This window comes from Micropterus dolomieu, linkage group LG20 (assembly GCF_021292245.1).
Source record: "Micropterus dolomieu isolate WLL.071019.BEF.003 ecotype Adirondacks linkage group LG20, ASM2129224v1, whole genome shotgun sequence".
In the NCBI taxonomy this organism is placed as follows: Eukaryota; Metazoa; Chordata; class Actinopteri; order Centrarchiformes; family Centrarchidae; genus Micropterus; species Micropterus dolomieu.
Window position 1 is genome coordinate 10,834,377 of NC_060169.1, and position 19,516 is coordinate 10,853,892.

The 19,516-nt window shown below is 39.7% G+C and overlaps 1 protein-coding gene and 1 long non-coding RNA gene across 3 annotated transcripts; one reads left to right on the forward strand and one right to left on the reverse strand.

Annotated features, from left to right (window-relative positions):
- The first annotated feature begins 6,977 nt into the window (after positions 1-6,977).
- scg3 (secretogranin III) lies at positions 6,978-19,376 on the forward strand. Of its 2 annotated transcripts, none has more exons than XM_046032831.1 (12): positions 6,978-7,515; positions 8,370-8,422; positions 8,582-8,624; positions 8,816-9,043; positions 10,427-10,569; positions 10,896-11,054; positions 11,142-11,376; positions 11,782-11,898; positions 14,431-14,514; positions 14,980-15,090; positions 16,222-16,311; positions 18,561-19,376. In XM_046032831.1, exons 1-12 carry the CDS (start codon positions 7,413-7,415, stop codon positions 18,677-18,679), a joined length of 1,485 nt encoding a protein of 494 aa, XP_045888787.1. In that variant the 5' UTR covers positions 6,978-7,412; the 3' UTR covers positions 18,680-19,376. The 2 variants fall into 2 exon arrangements, with proteins under 2 accessions (XP_045888787.1, XP_045888788.1); XM_046032832.1 differs by having other exon boundaries at positions 8,816-9,031.
- LOC123958471 lies at positions 10,345-13,163 on the reverse strand. The gene is made up of 3 exons (XR_006822076.1): positions 13,044-13,163; positions 11,723-11,894; positions 10,345-11,577 (listed from the first exon to the last, which is right to left on the reverse strand). It is a non-coding gene; the product is annotated as an uncharacterized LOC123958471 (long non-coding RNA).
- Positions 19,377-19,516: the final 140 nt, after the last annotated feature.

The following is a 19,516-nucleotide window of genomic DNA, read 5'->3' on the forward strand; positions in this document are numbered from 1 at the left end:
ACCAGGAATAAATCTGCCATCACTCATTTTGAAATGAGCAGGAAAATTAGTGATTTGTCATTTCTGGTTCATTAGATGCCCTCTGGTCTATTCTACTCTCCAGTCCAGGAAAACCTATTACTGGTGGCTTGGTGTGACTCCAGCTGAATTATTTTGGCAGCCAGTGAAGAAGAAGTTCAGTTTTATGTCTCCTTGTAGAGACACAAAACAGACAGACCACCCACACATTAAGCCTCCATTTGGACTCACATACTTGCTGTGAGACGCACATTAAGTTAGTTATGTAGTTAGTTATAACTGTTATTGGACATCAAGAAAAAGGTGGCATTCATGCCATTAACCACATACCTAATTTACTTATATTGCCCTTTGTTCTTTTTGCCTCCTGCTGATTCTGATCTCATATGTAGTTTAGGTCACTGAGAAAGTTTTACCATAAATCAAAATTTCTCTCTAAGCCATCTCCTTAGAAGGTCCTGCCATCGAATGCATCACTCTTACAGGAAAAGTACACCATTTTGGGAAATATGCTTATTCACGTTCTTGCTGTACCTTACACGAGAAGCTTGATTTGGCTCTTATCTACTGTAAATAAGAAGCAAGAGCCGCCAGCTGGCTGGCTTGGCTCAGCATAAAGACTCGAAACGTCAAGAAATATAATATATATAGCCTGACGCAATCCAAAGGTCAAAAAATCCCCATAGCAGCATCTCTAAAGCTCACTAATTAACACGTGATATCCCTTTTGTTGTGGCCTCCTGCCAACAGCATAGCTTCATATTTAATAGAAGAGTGGTTTGAATGTCCTTGAAAGTATTGCACGTTAGTAATACATTAAAATTGCCCACATCTTTCAAACTCTATGTCCAAAGCTTATAACACTGTCTACAAGCTTTAGCAAAAATAGCCCCTAAGACATTGTTATGGGGTCCTCCAGAGCCACAGATGACATTTTACAACTGTTTTCAGAAGTGCAGTTAAACAAGACCACACACAACACACATATCTTCTCAATGTCAAGGAGGGCTGGTGGACTAAAACAGCCTGTGGCTGTTAATGAACTCCCAAAGCTGCCACCCAAAAGATCAGAGGATGAGGAAGGAGTCACCAGCCTCATCACTTAATGTCAGCTGGTGAAATGGAGGCCCAACTGTTGATAACGCTGCTGGAAGGTCACATGTTTGATCCCCTCTGTAGGCTAGATGTGCACATGTGACCTTTCAAAATGTCCTTAAGGAACACAGAGAACTATTGGTGCATTCAATATGGCTTCCTGTAGGTGGTAAAATGTTGAAATAGTACACCTAGTAAAGCTGAGAAAAATTATTAACCAGGATTTGGCAGTGTGACAGATGTGCAGTCTTTTTACCCAGAATTAGTCTCAAATTAAACCAATTTGCATGAAAACAAATAGGAGAATTGTTAAGATTTTTGCTTTTCTTTTCATATTTTTATGTATATTTTTGTATATATTGTATATTTTATGTGTATTTTTGAGCCTCATTCCCCTTTTCTGATTCCGTGTAACTTGTCCATCTACTCTTTGTTCTCCACTGTGTGTTTTTTAGAGGAAAGCATAGACCTCTAGTGGTGAGCTGGTTCCTCACATAAATGAATACCTCACTGAGGGAGACAGCTGTGATTTGGGAAAACACTGTAGTCATTTGGAAGTAAGTTGCTCCTATCAAGGTTTAATAAAAGGGATTTCATTGAGTTACAACGTGTCATAACTGCTGTTCAAATAGAACAAAGAAACCACTTCAAATGGGACCTATTCACATCAACCTGGTGACTAGATAGCAATCTGAATAAAAGAATGGATCAATGTGTCCACACAAAGGATTGTTTGTTCCAACTAACCACAGGGTTTCTTGAAAAACACTAAAAGTGTCCTCTACATAGTATTTGTAAAGACTCTAAATAGATGAAATATCAAAGCCCTCTCCCCTCCTCATCCTCCTGAATTTCCTTTGGAATGAATCCTTAAGTCACTGCTCCAGTCTTTGAAGTCCTACAAACTGCTTGCCCCTGGGATAAAAGAGAAAATTCATGTTCTTCCATCTCTGCCTTGTTCTCTGGAGAAATCCTCTGTTTGGACCTCCCCAAAAAAGACTCTGAGGGCGTTTACAAACAACAGAAAAAGACAAATAAATACAATGTCAACAATGCTCCCCACTACCTCTCCCTCAAACACACACTTGGTGGACTATGGTATTCATATTTTTGTGTTTGTTTTTTCTCAATTTGTCCCCAACTATAATTGCTTATCAGGTCAGGTAAATGTCACAAACCATGAAAAACATAAATGGTCTCCTTCAAGAAAATTTGTATAAAGCCTTTTGAGGCGCTGATAAATGTCAAGGCAGAAGAATGCACAGAATCTCTGGTTCTGCTGCACCAATCCTTTTTTATCCTTCATTTTCCTAGTCGTGGCTACACAATATGGCCAAAGGTATGTTGATACATGAACATAACAAAAATACAGTATGTTATTGTTAAAAACCACAAGATTTTGGAACCTGGCTGCAGAGATTTGATCCCATTCAGCAATGGTCGGCTCAGGCTGTTTGAGGGACAGGTGTAAACAAAATTTGAATGGCACAAGCTGTATGCTGTGGGGTACTGGTGCACAAAAGAAAAAAAGGGCACATGAGGGCACACTATCTCGCACTTAGGAGCATGTGGAGGCCAACTAATTTTCTAGAATTTAGGGCAGCCCATATAGCACTGTATTGCATTTTCTCCAGAGAGGCACCCATTACTATACTGTATCATGTTTTCTACACCAGAATGGCACCCTAGAGGGCACTTTACCATGTTTTGTCCACTGGAAAGGCACCCTAGTGGGCACTCTATCACGTTTTGTCAACTGGAAAGGGCATCCTAGAGGGCACTCTATCAGGTACTTTATCACGTTTTGTCCACTGGCTCGCAGTTGATGTTCCAGTTCAACCCAAAGGAGGTTGAGATCTAGGCTCTGTAGGCCAGTCAAATTCTTCCAAAGTTGGATACGCAGTAATTTCTGCTGTAATCTTCAAATTCTCATTTTAATAACTAAGAATGGAAAGGCCTGGCTCACCCACTATAACAATGAAAAACAACTACAACAACTACAACACAAGTGTGTGGACAAGGTAACAGTACTAATAAATGTTGTGCTACTCAGAAGCTGCCAGCAATTATGTTAGCTTCTCTAGTTTCTACTGCTTATTTTATTAAAAATAATTTACATAATATATAATTGCGATCTAGATTATAATCACTGCACCAAATATGTGAATCTGTATGAGATGTACAATTTTATTAAAAGCTAACCAACCCAAAGCCAGATCTCAGCACAAACTGTGGTATTCAGTAAACACATGATGGCAGTATATCCACTATGTGTAACAGACTTGATCTGGGAATAATCGCATACAGCCAATTTTGCTGGTGAAAATTGACAATAAAGCATTTGAAGACCAAATGAAAATCGAAGAGACCAAAATGTGATTAATGGATGTTCAGGTTAAATGAAAAAAGAAATCACATTCTCTATACATTTCATGTATTCAGTCAATAAGTCATCTTATGTTTCACTAATTTCATTCTTCAAAGTATTTTGTCATGTAATGCTTTTTCCATCATTTCTAAAAAGATAATACATTAAAGAAGTTTCTGTAAATGGGTTTCTACTAGCGTGTAGGAAGATTTGAAAGACTCTTAATTTTAACAAAGATAAAAGCCCAATTAGCCTATTATAAGAACAGTTACATCTCACTTATGAGACTTTGACTCTGGCTTCAGTGGCTAAGACTGTTGTTGTTGAATGCTAAAAACAACATAAGTAGTTCTAATTGTTTTATTTATGATGAAGTGGTCCATTTTAGATGTGTTGTAGTAATAAACCTTCATTTATCTTAGAATTTGAATAGGAAACTTTATAGACTGATGAAAGAAACCATCTATTTTTTTTAGACAAGTATACTGGGCTCAGAGGCTTTCATACAGTTCAGAACAGCATAAAGTAAAAGAAAAGTGAACTGGTGCAGCGTTTACAGGAAAACTGTGAATAAGCCAGTTATGGAATAAAAGAGCCAAACCAAGTGTTTACGGGAGATTTTTTTTGCATCAGAGGTCAGGAAGTCTTTGGGAATATAATTTCTCTTAGGGGTGGCTGCTGACAGATTGTCTTCTCTGAAGGGAACGAATGATAGAAGAGTGTGTAATTACAGTTTCTACACACAAGGTGTCAGTATTGCAGCACATTTAGCACATGCGACAGGCTAATCTGAGACAGATATTGAAAAGATCAGCAAGAAAAATAAAATATTTGTAGTAATAAATGAGCGCTGCTGCACAGCCTCAGAATCTCCCCTGATCTGTTTGGTGATTATCACCGCTTTGGATGATTACATGATATTCCCCGGAGGTGTCCTTTGGGGTTCTTACTGGATTGAGTATCCGATAGGCCTGCTCTTGGCAGTGCTCCTACTCTTGCTGCTGAAGCAGACAGAGGACAGGAAGTACAGTCATCCCACAGAAGGAGGCAAACATCCCATCCTGCCCTGCACAGGGCATAATGATGAAGCAGAAACACTTCTACGATCTTAAAGCGTTGGCAAAATGGCACCAGTATGAATGCTATTTAAAATTAATAGTGGTGGTTACGATGATACAGTGAGTCTTTATATTATTATAAAGTGTCAGAATGGGCGTTTTCTCAACATGTGAAACAAATGGTCATGATGAATACATATATTCTTGAATGAACTAGTGTATTCTGTATAATGAGCATAACTGCATAAATGCCAGGAACATTAAACCAATGACGTTGTTGTATTGGACTATTTGATTAACTTTAGCTTACTTTTGTCCACCCCCTATATAACCTAAATGTTTAATTTCATGTGTTGGACACATGATCACCTATACCTCATGAAACTAAAGCTATTCTGTCAATGTTGTTAAAGCTGCTAATAATTAACTTTTATTGTTCATTCTGTTACTAATAGATCTGAAGTGATTATAGTGCTCACTGCTTGATAAATGTTGGGTATATTGTGTAGCCTAATACTGTATGTTTCATGGTCTTCACTCACTGAAACCTTCCTTGAGACAGCGCAGGATAAAAACAAGATAGAGTCTGATATGCTGGCTACTAAGAAAGAAAACCAGCTTGCAGTTGTCATAATATCACAACTACACCTTCTGAGTTGATTTTATGTTTTTAAAAAACTATGCTGTTCAAACTAAATACACTTGTCTATTTTAACATTTTTGGATTTTTTTTTTTAACCGATTTTTGTTGTTGTAGTAAAACTAACATGGTATAGACAGTAAACAGAAAAATATTATTATTATTATTGTGTTAAATTTCTAGGTTGAATCATTAGTTCAGCCACACAGGTGTTTTCATTTATGTTGCTCAATTAGACCACTTATCAGGATTGTGTGGGCATGCGCAGAATGAGCATTATTGACTTCTTCCTCACTTTCCTGTTTTTTGTTGCACCATGTATAGGTCGTTTTCATGGTAGGGAAAGGACAGATGTAAATAATAAGATTAATAATGTAGTAAATTGTAGTAAATGCATTAGTGACTCCTGTCCTTTCCTACAAGCCAACAAAGCTGCTGTAAAAAAAAAAATCACAGTAAAGCATGACATTATCATATTGTATTCTATTAAATGTGCCTAAAAGCAAGCTGAACTGATAAAGAAAAGATAGGAGACGCACACACAAACCACTAATGTCGCACAGCAGCCAAGCGTGATATTAAATCTCAACAGGGTGAGAGCTAACAAAACTTCACTCCTACATACTGTGTGGGGGAAAAACTGATTGCTAAGAGCATTAAGTCATAGCTATTTACTCTACTACCAAAAGGAAAGATACTGAAGCGAAGAGTTCATCTCAGTTTACTGACTGTCAAACATCACAAACAAATGTGTGGAGTGAAATGAAATGAATCCTCTGCTAGAAGAATTGACCAATCACTGATCGGAGTGCATTTTATGTGGGACATAAGGCTTTCATAAACCAGAGGATTAACAGTGACATGACACATCATCCAAATCACATGCCCTGAAGCAACTAATGACTTGCTTGTTGCATCCAGACAGCTTGCTATGAAGGAGTCCCACACTCCACCTTTTCCTTTCACCCTCTGAGACATGAAATGTGTTGTTTATGTAGATCATCAAGTGTTTCTCATGAAGATGATCTGATTTTACATCTATTTGAAGACAATTTCTATAATAGGTGCAGCATCTTCAGTTCAAGGACAAGAATACTTACCCTCAAGCAAATGATTCTTCTGCACAATCTCCTGTTACTAAGTGTAATACAAAACCTGGGAAATTAAACAGCTAAGTGTTGTTAGAAGCCTTATATTGGGAACTGAATAGGCCACTGGAAACTGATCCCAATAACACCTGAATCATCCATAACAGACGTAAGCCTACATCTAATTAGCAACTCGCTGAGCTTATGAAAGCAAAGTGGTCATAAAACTGGCCTATCACGCCTTCCCCTTTGTTTATGTATCTAATTGATTCCCGTTTTAATACTGGTTGCTATTGACTGGGCAGTGGACAATCTACAACCGTGACGCAGGTTGTGTGTGACGCACGAAATGGGCGGGTTTTCTGCTCAAACGCTGCGAAAAGTATTCAACTCAGCAGCTTGTTTATCCGCCCGTACACTTAGCGATGTTATGGGTTAGCAGTTAAGCATGTGATGTAACATTTTTTTTTTATTTTGGTCACTTCCAGTGCATTCTCACGTGTATCAGGATTTTTCCTGCAAAAAAGTGACTGAATAATGGTTGAAACGTTCACGCCAATTGTATCGAGACTATTCTATAGCCCATTTATTTATTTTTAAACTTAATTAACTCTTAATATTCTGACGACAGAAATACGCGATATCATATAGCCTAACTGATTTCGCATATTGTTTCCCCTGGAAAACTCCAGCTGAAACGTCTTTGTAGATCGGACACTTTTTGCAGTGTTCTTCTCCTCCTCCTCCTCCTCCTCCTCCTCCTCCTCACTTAAGACAGAGGGGGCAGGTCTTGTAGTGGACACTATTACTGCCTTGGCCGGTGATGCTGTATCTCACACGGGGCTTGAAGAGCCTCCCTGCTTATCTGATTATAATTATAGAGAGGTGACCTGGTTTCAGCACCGTGACTCGTCAACAGCTCCATTGCACAGCGGAGATTTGGACAATCCATCCCCGCCCGGTGCGTCTGACAGAGCGGGTACCCAGGGCGCAGCCTCCGCGGCAGTTTCAGCACCAGCGGCCGGCCTGACCGGAGCGGAGCTGTCCACATATTCAGCACTTTTCTTCTGAAGGTGGGGACCACAGACAGCAAGTCAGCCAGGATATATCATCCTCCTGGACACTCCGAGAGAGCTTGTTTCAGGATGGCGTCAAAATCCGTTGGCCTTTTCGTCCTTTTCCAGCTTCTAGCCCTGAATGTAGTGATCCAGATATCTGCCTTCCCTACACCTACAGCCTCAGCGGGTGGTGAGTTGGTCATCGCCTCTAACCTTGACATAAAAATGTAGTATAGTAGTCTTGTGTACTGTGAGGTATTATTGCAAGAAGACTGCAGAAATGTTGGAGAGAACAGTTTCTGGAAGCAGTCAGTGATAACAAAGGAGATTTTAAAAACGCCACAAAGTGCAGTAAGGTCACAAAACTCTCTATTCAGCACACGGTGCCTGAAAAAAGAAAATGCTACAATGTTATGATAAACTCATAAACTAAATTTGGCCATTACACACTGTATACACCTCATACAGTATGGGCAGGTAAATTGATATTATATGAATGTCTTGACAATTTCTGTTCATCTTTGTAGAGATTTTATCTGTTTTGTAGCCTAAATGCTACTGTTTCAGGCGCTCCATTATAAATTTAACTACAAACCTGTTGACTAACAAATTTTTGCAAAAAGCAGTGCCTTTAAACTTCAGCTCCAGCTCAGCAGTGACTGGCGGTGTTTTAAATGACGCCAGGTCGCACGTAATGGTCGCTTGTGGTCTATTTTCGCCGCAGTTTAATCTTTTGTTTGATAATCCGATTATGCTCTGCCTCTGCGGTGGTGAGTTGTCAGAACAGAAACGATCGTATAAGTCTGAAAACTGGAAATGCATTAGAATGACAAAGTCATTCAATAAAAATTCAATAAAGTAAAGAAAAAAATGTGATAGGCTACTTTTTAATTGAAGTAGGTTACATTAGTATCTATTCATAGCCTGTTTATCTATTTGCCATTTACATTTGTGACCTACAAAATCTGGGTCTGCTTATGAATAATCAAGTTAGCTTTAAGCCACCAGTTTAGCAATTACATCTATATTTTTCCCCTGTTGCAGATAAAACTGTGTACAATAGACAGTTGACAGAAGAAAAACCATTAGAAGAGCAGGTAAGTCCCTCTTTCTCCATGTACCTAATTTTCTCATCCAATATCCGGCCAAATGGGCTTTATGGTCACTTGTCAAACAACCCAGGTATTAGCCCAGCAAACATTATTAATCACAGCTTATATCCTGAGTGGAAATTATTTGTTTCATCATTTCCCCAGATTGCTGAGGCGGACAGCGTGAAGGCTGCAGTACAGTCAGCTGGTAAGAGGAAACCTTACTGCCAATCAATGAATGACTTTATTCCCGCCCTGCTGAGTGGGTTCATGTTGCAGCACTTCCAGTAAAACAGGCTTCATCTGTACTGAGAAACAAGAACTATCAGAACCACAGTAACTACAATCATACCTCTTGTATTTCTCCAGTTTGATCAGTTTGTCTCTCCTGCCTTTCAGAGAGTAAGCGTCCCACCGCTTCCAAGGACACAGAGTCGGACCAGGACCTTGATGACTTAACCGTGCTGAAGTCACTGGCCGATGGCCAGAAATCAAAGGAAGCCACTGAGTTGCCGCTCAAGAAGGAGGTCCAGTACGTTCCAGATGAATCAGATTCAACCAAGAGCCGGCGTCTGGCTGAGGACTATGACTCCACCAAGAGCGGGATGGACTATGGCAAGTACCAGGGTACGCACACCTGTCACCATGCACCTTGCTGGCAGGTCCACATCCTGGCATTGTTTGTAAAGGTGCTGTGGGATAGCTGTTGTGTTGGGTCTGAGTCACTCTGCTTGTGTGCCTTTTTCCCCCTTCATCAAAGGACAGGCATCATGCTGTGTGCTTCTATCTGTCAGTAACAGGCCACCAGGCAGACATTTTAAGAAAGAGTAGGCAGAAAAACACGTGTATGTGTAATGGGGATAAGCAGACAGATAGAAAGAGCCAAAGACAGAACACGTGCATTCAAGAGAGAAAGATTATCCTCTCCCTCACAGACACTGCAGTTGTGAAAGGCTACTTTACCAGTGTCTTCATTTATCTCTTCACAGGAGACTTTTAAATACATGGCTTGGAATGAGTTATTCCCTCTCATTTGGAATAATGAAGAATTAGAAATATCCAACATTTCTGACTGATCTAGCATTATCTCAATATGTCCACATATGTGTCTCCATATCCTGTCTTCAATTTGTTCCAAATAAAGTCTTTTGATTAATTTTGAATTCAAATTTGTAAGTCAACTCAAAATCCAATCATTTGCTGATATCTACATAGATATGATCTCTTAGTAGATTTCAGATCACAACACATTTCACTGTATGTGAATGTAATTTATAATTCAGTTCAATCATCAGCATAAAGCAGAGAGACTCTGAGGTGAGGTGACTCAGACACAAAGGGATGAGTGCTACACTTCATCGATTCATGCTGTCGGCCCGGCAATGACAAGCAGCTTGTCAGGTTACTCCACATCTAAATTTGGCATGCACGGTCTGGATATCATTTCTTATTTCCTAGAGTGAGACAGAAATAAACCTTGTGTTTGAAGGTAAAGTACATCACTGATGATTCAACCAACCAATACAGGCAGAAGTATTCTGGCAATGCTTATTTTTATTGTGCGTGGACCTTTGGAAGCATCAGGGACTGTTATGTAAGAGTCAAGCTGTAACAGTGGCACATTTTGTACGTGGTAATGGCAATATAAATGTGTTGAATATGAGGAAAGGAGAGGACAAGTCCTTTATTACTGAACGAGTCATTTTCCACCTAATGAGAGTAGTTTTAACATTTTATGGTACAATAAAGAGACAAAGAAGAAGAAAAGATGGATGGAGTAAAGTAGAGAAAGGAGACAACGAGCTTCATGAACTCTTGTTGTTTAATGGTTAAAATGGAGAAAAGATGAAAAAATATTTCATAATATTATCAGTTATGATAGTACTCAAAAAGTATTTTCAGTCAAATAGATTAAGAATTTAAGCAGAGACACCTGCTTTATGCCTGCACACAGCTAGTAAGCATATTTATAAAGTTACAAATGACACCATATGTGTTGTCCAATCTCAGATGACCCAGAAAGCTTCCGTCAGGTCGACGGCACTCCACTGACAGCAGAAGACATTGTCCAGAAGATCGCAAACAAGATCTACGAGGAGGACGACAGAGGGGTGTTCGACAGGATCGTCTCCAAACTGCTCAAACTGGGGCTGGTAGGTCATGAGCTTGTTCTCTCGCATGCTGTTCAATTCCACACAGCATGCAGCATGACATTTTCTCAACAGGAATCTCTCTTTCTCTGCACTGCTTGCTTCCTCACCGAAACAGGAAGAGATGTGTGAATTGTGCTCTGTTCATTTTGGTTGTGAATTACTTTTTTGGCACTCAATAAGTAGTTTGGCAGTGCCCAAATGGCTCCCTGAGATGAATCTCTCAGTGATCAATATGAGCTACATAAAGGTTTATCACATCTCACAGCACATTTGTTATTGCATGCAATTGTTCTCAGTCTGTCTCTTTTTCCTTTGTCTCTCTGTAGATCACAGATAGTCAAGCGGATACTCTGGAGTACCAGGTGGCTGAGGCGCTCCAGGATCTCATCACCAAAAATGCCAAGAACAACGAGATTGAGGACATTGAGAGCAACGACCAAGAAACCAGGGGAGAGCAGGACGACCAGGGTTCAGACACAAACACGGTAAAACCTGCAAAGAAGTGATAGTAACGGCAACAGTGATAACAAAAAGGATGATAACAGTAACAACCAACACTCTGGCATTTCCAGGACACATGGGAGCCACCCAGCCGCCGCTATAAGGAAGACGAGGACAATGAGGAAGAAGATGATGACGAGATTGAGGATGAGGTGGAGAGGGATGCAGAAGAAGAGGAGGGCGACACAGTCGACAACAGCTGGGACAAAGATACAGAGGAGGGCAATGAGGTGAGCCCTGAAGATGGGCTCCAGGACCTGCAGTACTTCCCAAACTTCTACCGTCTGCTCAGGAGCCTCGACTCAGGTAAAAACGCCAAACACACATCGAGCTGGCTGTGACATTTTAGATCAGAGGCACAATAGTCGACACTTCACAGCATCCTTCATCCAACAATAGAAGTTCTTCAGATCAAGAACAGGACTAGAGAGCTGTTGTTGTCATGGAGATATTGTTCTTAAGGATGAGTCGATGATTTTTTTTTGTTTGTTTCCACAACACATCTTCCTGCAGATGAAGTACAGATGAAACACACACACACACACACACACACACACACACACACACACACACACACACTACTAATTATTTATAATCCTATCATCATGACCCCCACAGTCAAACACCATGTGGTAACAGAAACACCAATTACCATTAACAAAACATCGATGATAGATGTTGGTTTTGAATGTGTCTGGTTTGCTGTTGCAGATCGAGACAATCAGGAGAGAGAGACATTGATCACCATCATGAAGACGCTGATTGACTTTGTGAAGATGATGGTGAAGTACGGAACCATCACGCCAGAGGAGGGAGTGTCCTATCTGGGTAAGACACAACACAATACCAGCACTGTTTATCTATAGTCCGGTACATTTAGTGTCAGAGATTGAGGCATGAAATCGTATGACAGGGGCCACAGTCCTTGAAGACCTCCAGGAAGACAAGATATAAGATATACAAGATATTGTTTTGAATTCATCATATATATACTTTCTGTGGAATTAAGTCAGGATTATATGATCAAATTGTGTTGTTGTTACAAAATGATGTCTAAAGTAAGGGTTCCTTCCAAATTGTAACTAAAGGTTACAAGGTTTTATTTTTGACATAATGCATTACAGTGGATTACTTTAAAGACAGACAATCACATATCATGTTATATATTAATACATATATGATATTGATTTCAATCTTGTTAAACAGCTCTGTGTATGTGTAGCTGACATGTGGATGAAAGTTTCAATCTATCCATTGCATTAGTAACTAGTGTACATGCATTGCTCATTCTGTGTGTGTTGTGTGTTTTTTCCTTGCATTCTATTTGTGTTCAGTCAAGCTAATGTTCCCCATCAGCCGGTGCAGTGGAGTGTGAAGCCTGCACAGACAGATTAGTGTCAGTGGCGCCCTATATAACCAAGCTGGTTTTCATAGCTGGCCATCACATCAGTAGCCAGTGGAAAGGTCAGCCACCTATAAGGGACAGCTGTCATCTCTTCGTATGAGCCTCTGGAAACCCCAGACCCAACATCTCTTTCTCTCTGTTCAGATGACATTCCAGGCAGAAAAAAAATAGAAATGACATGCTCTTTCATACATGGGGAGGAGATGTCATTGTGCTTTAAAATCAGCTTGGCAGACATGGTCTCACTTAGGCCTGCAAGATTATTGTCATTACAGCCCAAAACAGAAATATGTTCAATTTACAGTGATATAAAACATAGAAAAGCAGCCAATCCTCACATTTCAGAAGCTTAAAACAAAGAATGTTTGGGATTTTTGGTCAGTAAAAGACTTAAATGATAATCAAAAACTGCTCCAGATTTATTTTCTGATTATCAGCCAATCAAGTTAGTAACTACCTGTTTTACTACTCTTAACACAGATCAGAAATATAATTAGCACCTAATCAGAATAGGTTTACAATGTGTATGTCCCACTATAAGATATCAAGTACTATAACTAAAGCTGACCTATGTAGTCTGTGGGAGGATTAATCGATACTCCTTCTGATGACCCCTAGCAGCAGTTGGCCATTGTTGTCTCTTACAGCGGAGCAAATGACCCTACTGACATTACAAACTGGAACAAAACAGGCATATATTGTTACACAAAATGTGAGTTTCCAAGGCAACCTCTCTGGCTTTATGTAGCATAGGTTGTGAGGAGATAAGAGGATGGATTTCCACCATCTCCTAGCAACATGTTAATGTCCCCCTCCCCACTTCCACCCCCAACTGGCTGTGATGCTCCAGTGAGTCACCCAGGTACACAACTGAATACACACAGCTGTCAATCAACACTAATCTGCCTGAGGGTGATACAGACCCCAAGCTAGAAAAAGAGAGATGTAGAGGAAGAGAGTGTGTGTGGTGGGAGTGGTGTACATGTGTGTTTGTGTGGGCTGATGGTGAAATAATGGGCCTCCACTGTGCTACAGGTGGGAGGAGATGGCTTGAATAGACAGAAAGTGCAAGTGAAAGTGAGATGCTTAGATAACAAGAAATTAAACGAGGCTGTCTTACTATCCAGATATCTAATATTCTAAACCCAATTTTTTTAAACAACTGTTCCTCTGCTTCAACTTGTAGTTATGTTTTCTTCTCTTGTGTCCTTCATTGCATAATGTAAATGGCCAAAATTTCCAATATGTATGTTATAATCCAGAATATTTACTCAGTTGGTGAGGTGCTTCTTAGGAGCTTTACTTTATGTCTCTCTATTTAACAACTGCAGTTGCGCTATATAAACACTTATTAAATTTACAACACATATAATAGTTGTACTTAGAAGTGTTCATTAATGTATATCTTATAACTATAACTCCTCCTGTGAGGCACCCATAACTGGAGGCTGCCATATAAACAGATATATATCCTTATAGATGTATACAGCTGCATTATAGTGCGTTATAAACCAGGTATTAAATGTTAAAATAGAGTTTCTAAAAGCTAAATATGGGGCACTTAAAGTAAAGTGTTACTGGAACGTAATATAAATGATGAAGTTTCAGCTGATCCCTGGGGTGTGTGTATCTCCAGAACATCTGCTTCCTCTATTCCTCTATATAAGTTCCTATACTGTATAATATTTTTTCAATATTTAGTCTACTGAATAAATAACTTATTGAAAACGAACATGGAAAACAACCACATTTTGTTTATCACTCTTGTCAAACTCTAGAGGATCCTTTTCATTAATTAGATGAAACCCTTTTCTAATGATTATCACCCTCTGAGTCACACAGGACAGCGTGGGACTCAAAAGAGGTTTTCATTCATTGTCTGCAGAGTGAACTGATTACACAAAATGCTAACCAGGTCTAAAAGTAAATGTTTGGCATGTTTCACCCACCTGCAGAGAACCTGGATGCCATGATAGCCATGCAGACCAAGAACAAGCTGGGCAAGTCTCTTGGACCTCCTGACTTCACTGGACCCAATGGTAAACAACCTCACAAGTTATCCTCCAAATATCAATGTAATCATATAATTTTCTTCGACATGGTCAAATGTAATTTTGGGAAATATGCTTATGTGCCTTCTGACGAAGGTTCGTTGAGAAGGTCAATACCACTCTCAAATCTGTCCGTTAAATATAAGGCTATAGCCAGCAGCCAGTCAATAAACACATTATATTTTGTTTGTTAAATCCTAAATGCAAAAAAATGACAGTTCAGTTTTTTATGGAGGTGTTTTAAGTTACTGCTCCCAGCCAAGAAATAGTCTGGAAGACAAACCTCACTAAAACAGCTAATATTCCACTTCGGTTTTTGCACAGATTAAACAAACAGTATTTAACATGTTAGTCTCCACCAGACAGCATGTATTTACCAAAATGTTTAACTACTGCTGTAAGTATTTCTACCAGCAAAACTTCTTAATGCCCCATTTACTGACTCTGCTGTAGGAAAAAACTTGGATGAGGATGACAACACCAAGGCAGAGGCTGCCAAAATGCAGAAGGAGTATGAGAACCTGAAAGACTCAACCAAGGAGGAGCAGCCATCTACTGAGACCAGTCAGTCCATTATCCAGTCCTGATGACCAGAGGAATCATGAATAGCATTTGTGTAGTGATTTGATAATTCGATAAAATAATTTGATACAATTCTATACCATTTTGCCCCTCAAAAATTTTAAACTGTGTGCCTTGTAAATTGCATGACTCATTTTTGTTTGTTTGTTTGTTTTTTATGCATTATTATTGTTTTGTGTCTTAAATAAATGCAGAATTCTCAAATATAGCAAATTTCCACCACATCAGTTTAATAAAGCTAAACATCTTCTTTGCTCTATCTCAGTGAAAGGTCAACAAATTTTGTTTGAGTGTAATGGCCGAGACCATTTCAGACCTTCTGTTTTCACGCACTAGAGATGATAGGGAATAAACAACACTGTGCAGTGCAGGCCAGTCATAGCCAGTCCATGCTTGTCCCTGAACTAGGCCAGTCCAATAACACTTACAGGAAAGCTTGTCACAGCTGACATTATTCTCTGTCCCTGTACACTGTACTTTATCCGCTGATCAGTCAGATCCACACAAACACAGGCACGAATAGAAAAGACAAACAAAATGGAATATCGAGAGGGATTACCACCAGGACATTCATTTCAGCAGGAAATTAAGTAAATCCTGAGTAATGTATTACCTGTATGTTAACAGGTTGCACTGAGTTTCATAATATAATATTCATGGAAAAGTTAGGGGCATGAATTATATTCCAAATTTTATTTGCAGTCTGGTCTAGTCTAGTCTTCATTATTGGTTATTGGTTAAATCTCAAACTATAGCTATCATAAACATACTGTAGCTGCCATTTCTTCACATTGAGTGTCTTTTTTGGACCAGAAAAAAATGTGTCTTATTGTTCTGCTAGTTTAACATGAAAGTACAATCCTGGCTGCCAGCATGTTCCCATTGCTGCTGAAATTTGAAAGATGAAAATCATAACTCATAACGCTTTAGGAAAATTGTGCGGTATAAATAATTGATGAGTCAGTGCTATCACTGTCTTACTCTTTGGCGGAAACTAGACTCTTCTGAGCGCTACTGTACTACAGAAGTGAAGGATCTATTATTTTCTACCTCCTAATACATAGAAGAGGTTTTTAATGTCTCCTTTTCATCATCTTCTCTTTTCATTACTAGATCATCCTGGCAAGTCAGAGACTTATCTGGAGGCCATAAGGAAGAACATTGAGTGGCTGAAGAAACACAGCAAAGAAGAAGGCAAAGAGGGTGAGGTGCATTCCCTTACTAAGAGATAGATGAGAGAAACCAGCTACCAAACCAAAGTCTTGTGTGTCTATCAAATGACCATACACTATCATTTTTTTAACCGGTCTGTCTAAACTGCTCCCCCTTCTCTGATTTTTGAAGAGCCAGAACAAGAAAAACATTCTCCTTTGCAAACCCACTTCTCACTAAACTGCGGTGGGTCACAGAGGTCTGAGGTGACGCACCGAAGAACAGAAAATTTGAAGGCTTTTTTGTTAGCCCCAGTTTGCAATTAAAATGAGTGTGGGATACCAGGATAGATGCTTCTCTCCAGATCTCATGAATATGGATAATTTTTTATGAGTCTGTTCTAATTACTCATGATGCAGCTTCCTTGTTTGAGATAAAGGTCTATTCATTTATTCCCTCCTACCTGTTCCTCTGCATTTATAGCGTCTGGTGCATAATTAGCATTTCTATCACAACAACACAAAAAAGCCTTGAAAAGACTATCGCGTCTTTGTTATCAGTCTGCTCATGCAGTGTTTCTGACTGTTTATTTACATCCTTACTGTAACTGTCAGCATTCATAAAGAAGTGACCCAGAAACTGCTCCGGGTCTGCAGAGCTGTGAAAATGGTGGTAGTTTCACACACACCAGTGCACTCGTCTAACAGAAGAAAGCCTGCTGTTGGACTCTCCACAGTGTCAAATCAATGCCCAGTGGTGCTTAATTAAGCAGCAGAGAAAGATATGTTAATGAGTTCTCACTATTCAGGCCATCAGCCCACTGGCAATCATCTCAAACTAAAAACAAGTTCTAGCTCAGTCAGATTTATATATACTGCTGAGGTTCAGTGGCCTGAAATAATCTGGGCCAATCGATAAGTGGTTCAGCCACTAGTGAGTCAGAAAAACAGCTCAAAGACAGAGAAATTGCAGATAAAAACAAAGTTTGAAAGAAGCTGACACTGAGCTTATAGTGCTGCAGAGTCCAGAGCGGAGGGGGCCAAAGCAGCAGGGAAGTTTTGTTTGGTGCTCATCTCCGACCAGGCTCTATATAGGGCACTTCATTAGCATTCTAGTTTGTGGAGTGGTTGTCTGGGACAACAGGGGCCTCCCCGCCTGCCTGTCAGTGATCTGGGCAGAGGACACAGACAGATAATGGTCTCAGAACAGGCAAGCTCAGACTGAACACACACACTGAGCCTACATGTTTAACTGCTCTCTAAATTTCACCTCATTCCTATTCTCTATATTTTTTCTCCCTCTTCGGTAGAGCTACAGCTGCAGCAGAACAAAAGTCTTTTCAAACAAAAAACAGTGTCATAGAAACAGAGTGGTGACGGGCCATTTATTGTGTTTACTCTACCAGAAGCACCCATTAGGACAATCTCAGCGGACACTCTGTGTGTTTAAATGTGTGCATACGCGCGCGTGTGTGTGCGTGTGCATACGCCCACACACTACACAGATTAGCCACAGGAGCAGATGGACGTAGAGGCAACATCCTGGTTTTGGCTCTTGGCTCCTCACGGCCAAGATTGAGAGAAGAGGTTACTGTCTCTAATCACATTCTGTTAATCCCTTACACACGTCATGCTTGTCATCAGCAAAGCAACTGTTTCTTGAAGCAATGCAATAAATTGCTGTTGCTACGTAGAAATGTTATTAGGAAGGCACAGAAGTTGTTGTGCGACTTCTTGGCTGTCCTCTGTCCTTCTGTTCAGCCTTTACTCAGTTGGAGCTGGGAGAAGTGGTGCAGCAGCTGTTTGCCTGCTCTCTAAAACTCATTTGTTACCATGATGAATAACACAGAGTAAGGTTGTGTTCATCTCTAAATATAGCCACATCCTGCTGCAGCCTTATGGTGGTACATGTAATGACAATGAGTTGTCTAGAGCAAGGTGAACACACTTTTTTAAAAGACGTATGTAGTATTTGAGTTAAGTGATTTGGTAAACTTGAAACTGATTACACTAAAATTGAATGTTAGAAATCATTTAATTTTAAGCACTGGGAAATTATGTTTCACTCTGTGATCTTTTGGCCTTCTTAGTTCATGCTTGTATGTGGCATCTTCTTAACCCCAAACATGCTGACTCTGACCTTAATCCTCCTTGATAATGAACTACCAAATCAGATTATGGCTTGTTTGGGTGTGCTGTCTTATGAAGACAGTGCTTCAGGAGTTTAATGTCTGATCTATCCTCATAACCTCTTTGAATCTCAGATTATAAACCCACCATTTGCTGTGTCTGTCTTTCCAGATTATGACCTCTCCAAGCTGAAGGACTTCATGGACCAACAGGTTGACTCCTACATTGAAAAGGGCATCATCGCCAAGGACGAAGGCGACACCATCAAGAGGATCTACAGCAGCCTGTAACGCCGTCATCCATTTCCAACCAACCCCTGGCCTAAAACACAGGACTGAATCTGAAACTTAAAATCTCCAACACAACCCTGACTACTTAGTTATTTCCCACGGCATGGTACAGTATAAACTGTGTATTCAAAACTACCTGCTTAAGGGGAACTTGTTTACCCTCCCAGACATTCCCAAAATTTATCAAAATAGGTGATTTAATCATTCCAGACCATAACAGTAAAATTGTTCTTTACAGCTACCTAACTGATATTTGCACGCCAAGATAGCAGAGTAATAATCACTAGTATATTATTGAGAGAAATCAAAGTATTTTATGTAACCAACTCACACGTCCAACTAAGTTCTAGCATTTACTCCAACTTGACTCCTGTGGGAAATGAATGTTATGAGAGTATGATGCTGTAGCTTTGTCATCAACTACTGTTTTCAATGCATTTTTGCAAACAAAATACACATATATATCAACTCGTAATCATTCTGTGTAACCTGTCTTAGCCTATTATATTTCTTTTTCCCAGTTTATGTGCAAGATCTTAATGTACTCTTGCTTTTTATTTTACCAAAAATATATTTGTCACGTGTCATGTCAGTCGGCGCCCTCCATACTCATATGTTCTGTTCTGATGTAATTCTTCTGGGGCCCACTAGGAGGCCGTGTCTGTATCCTCAATTCTCTCTGCATGTCTCTGTGAGTTCAACATTTCCATCTGTGTAGAGACAGAAGATAAGTATTTTTAAATGTAAATATTTGTGATGTTTTCCTAAAGTTTAAAAAGCAATTAAAACATTGCCTTTTCTTTACCTGTGTACTTAACTGTGACAATGAAGGAGAAA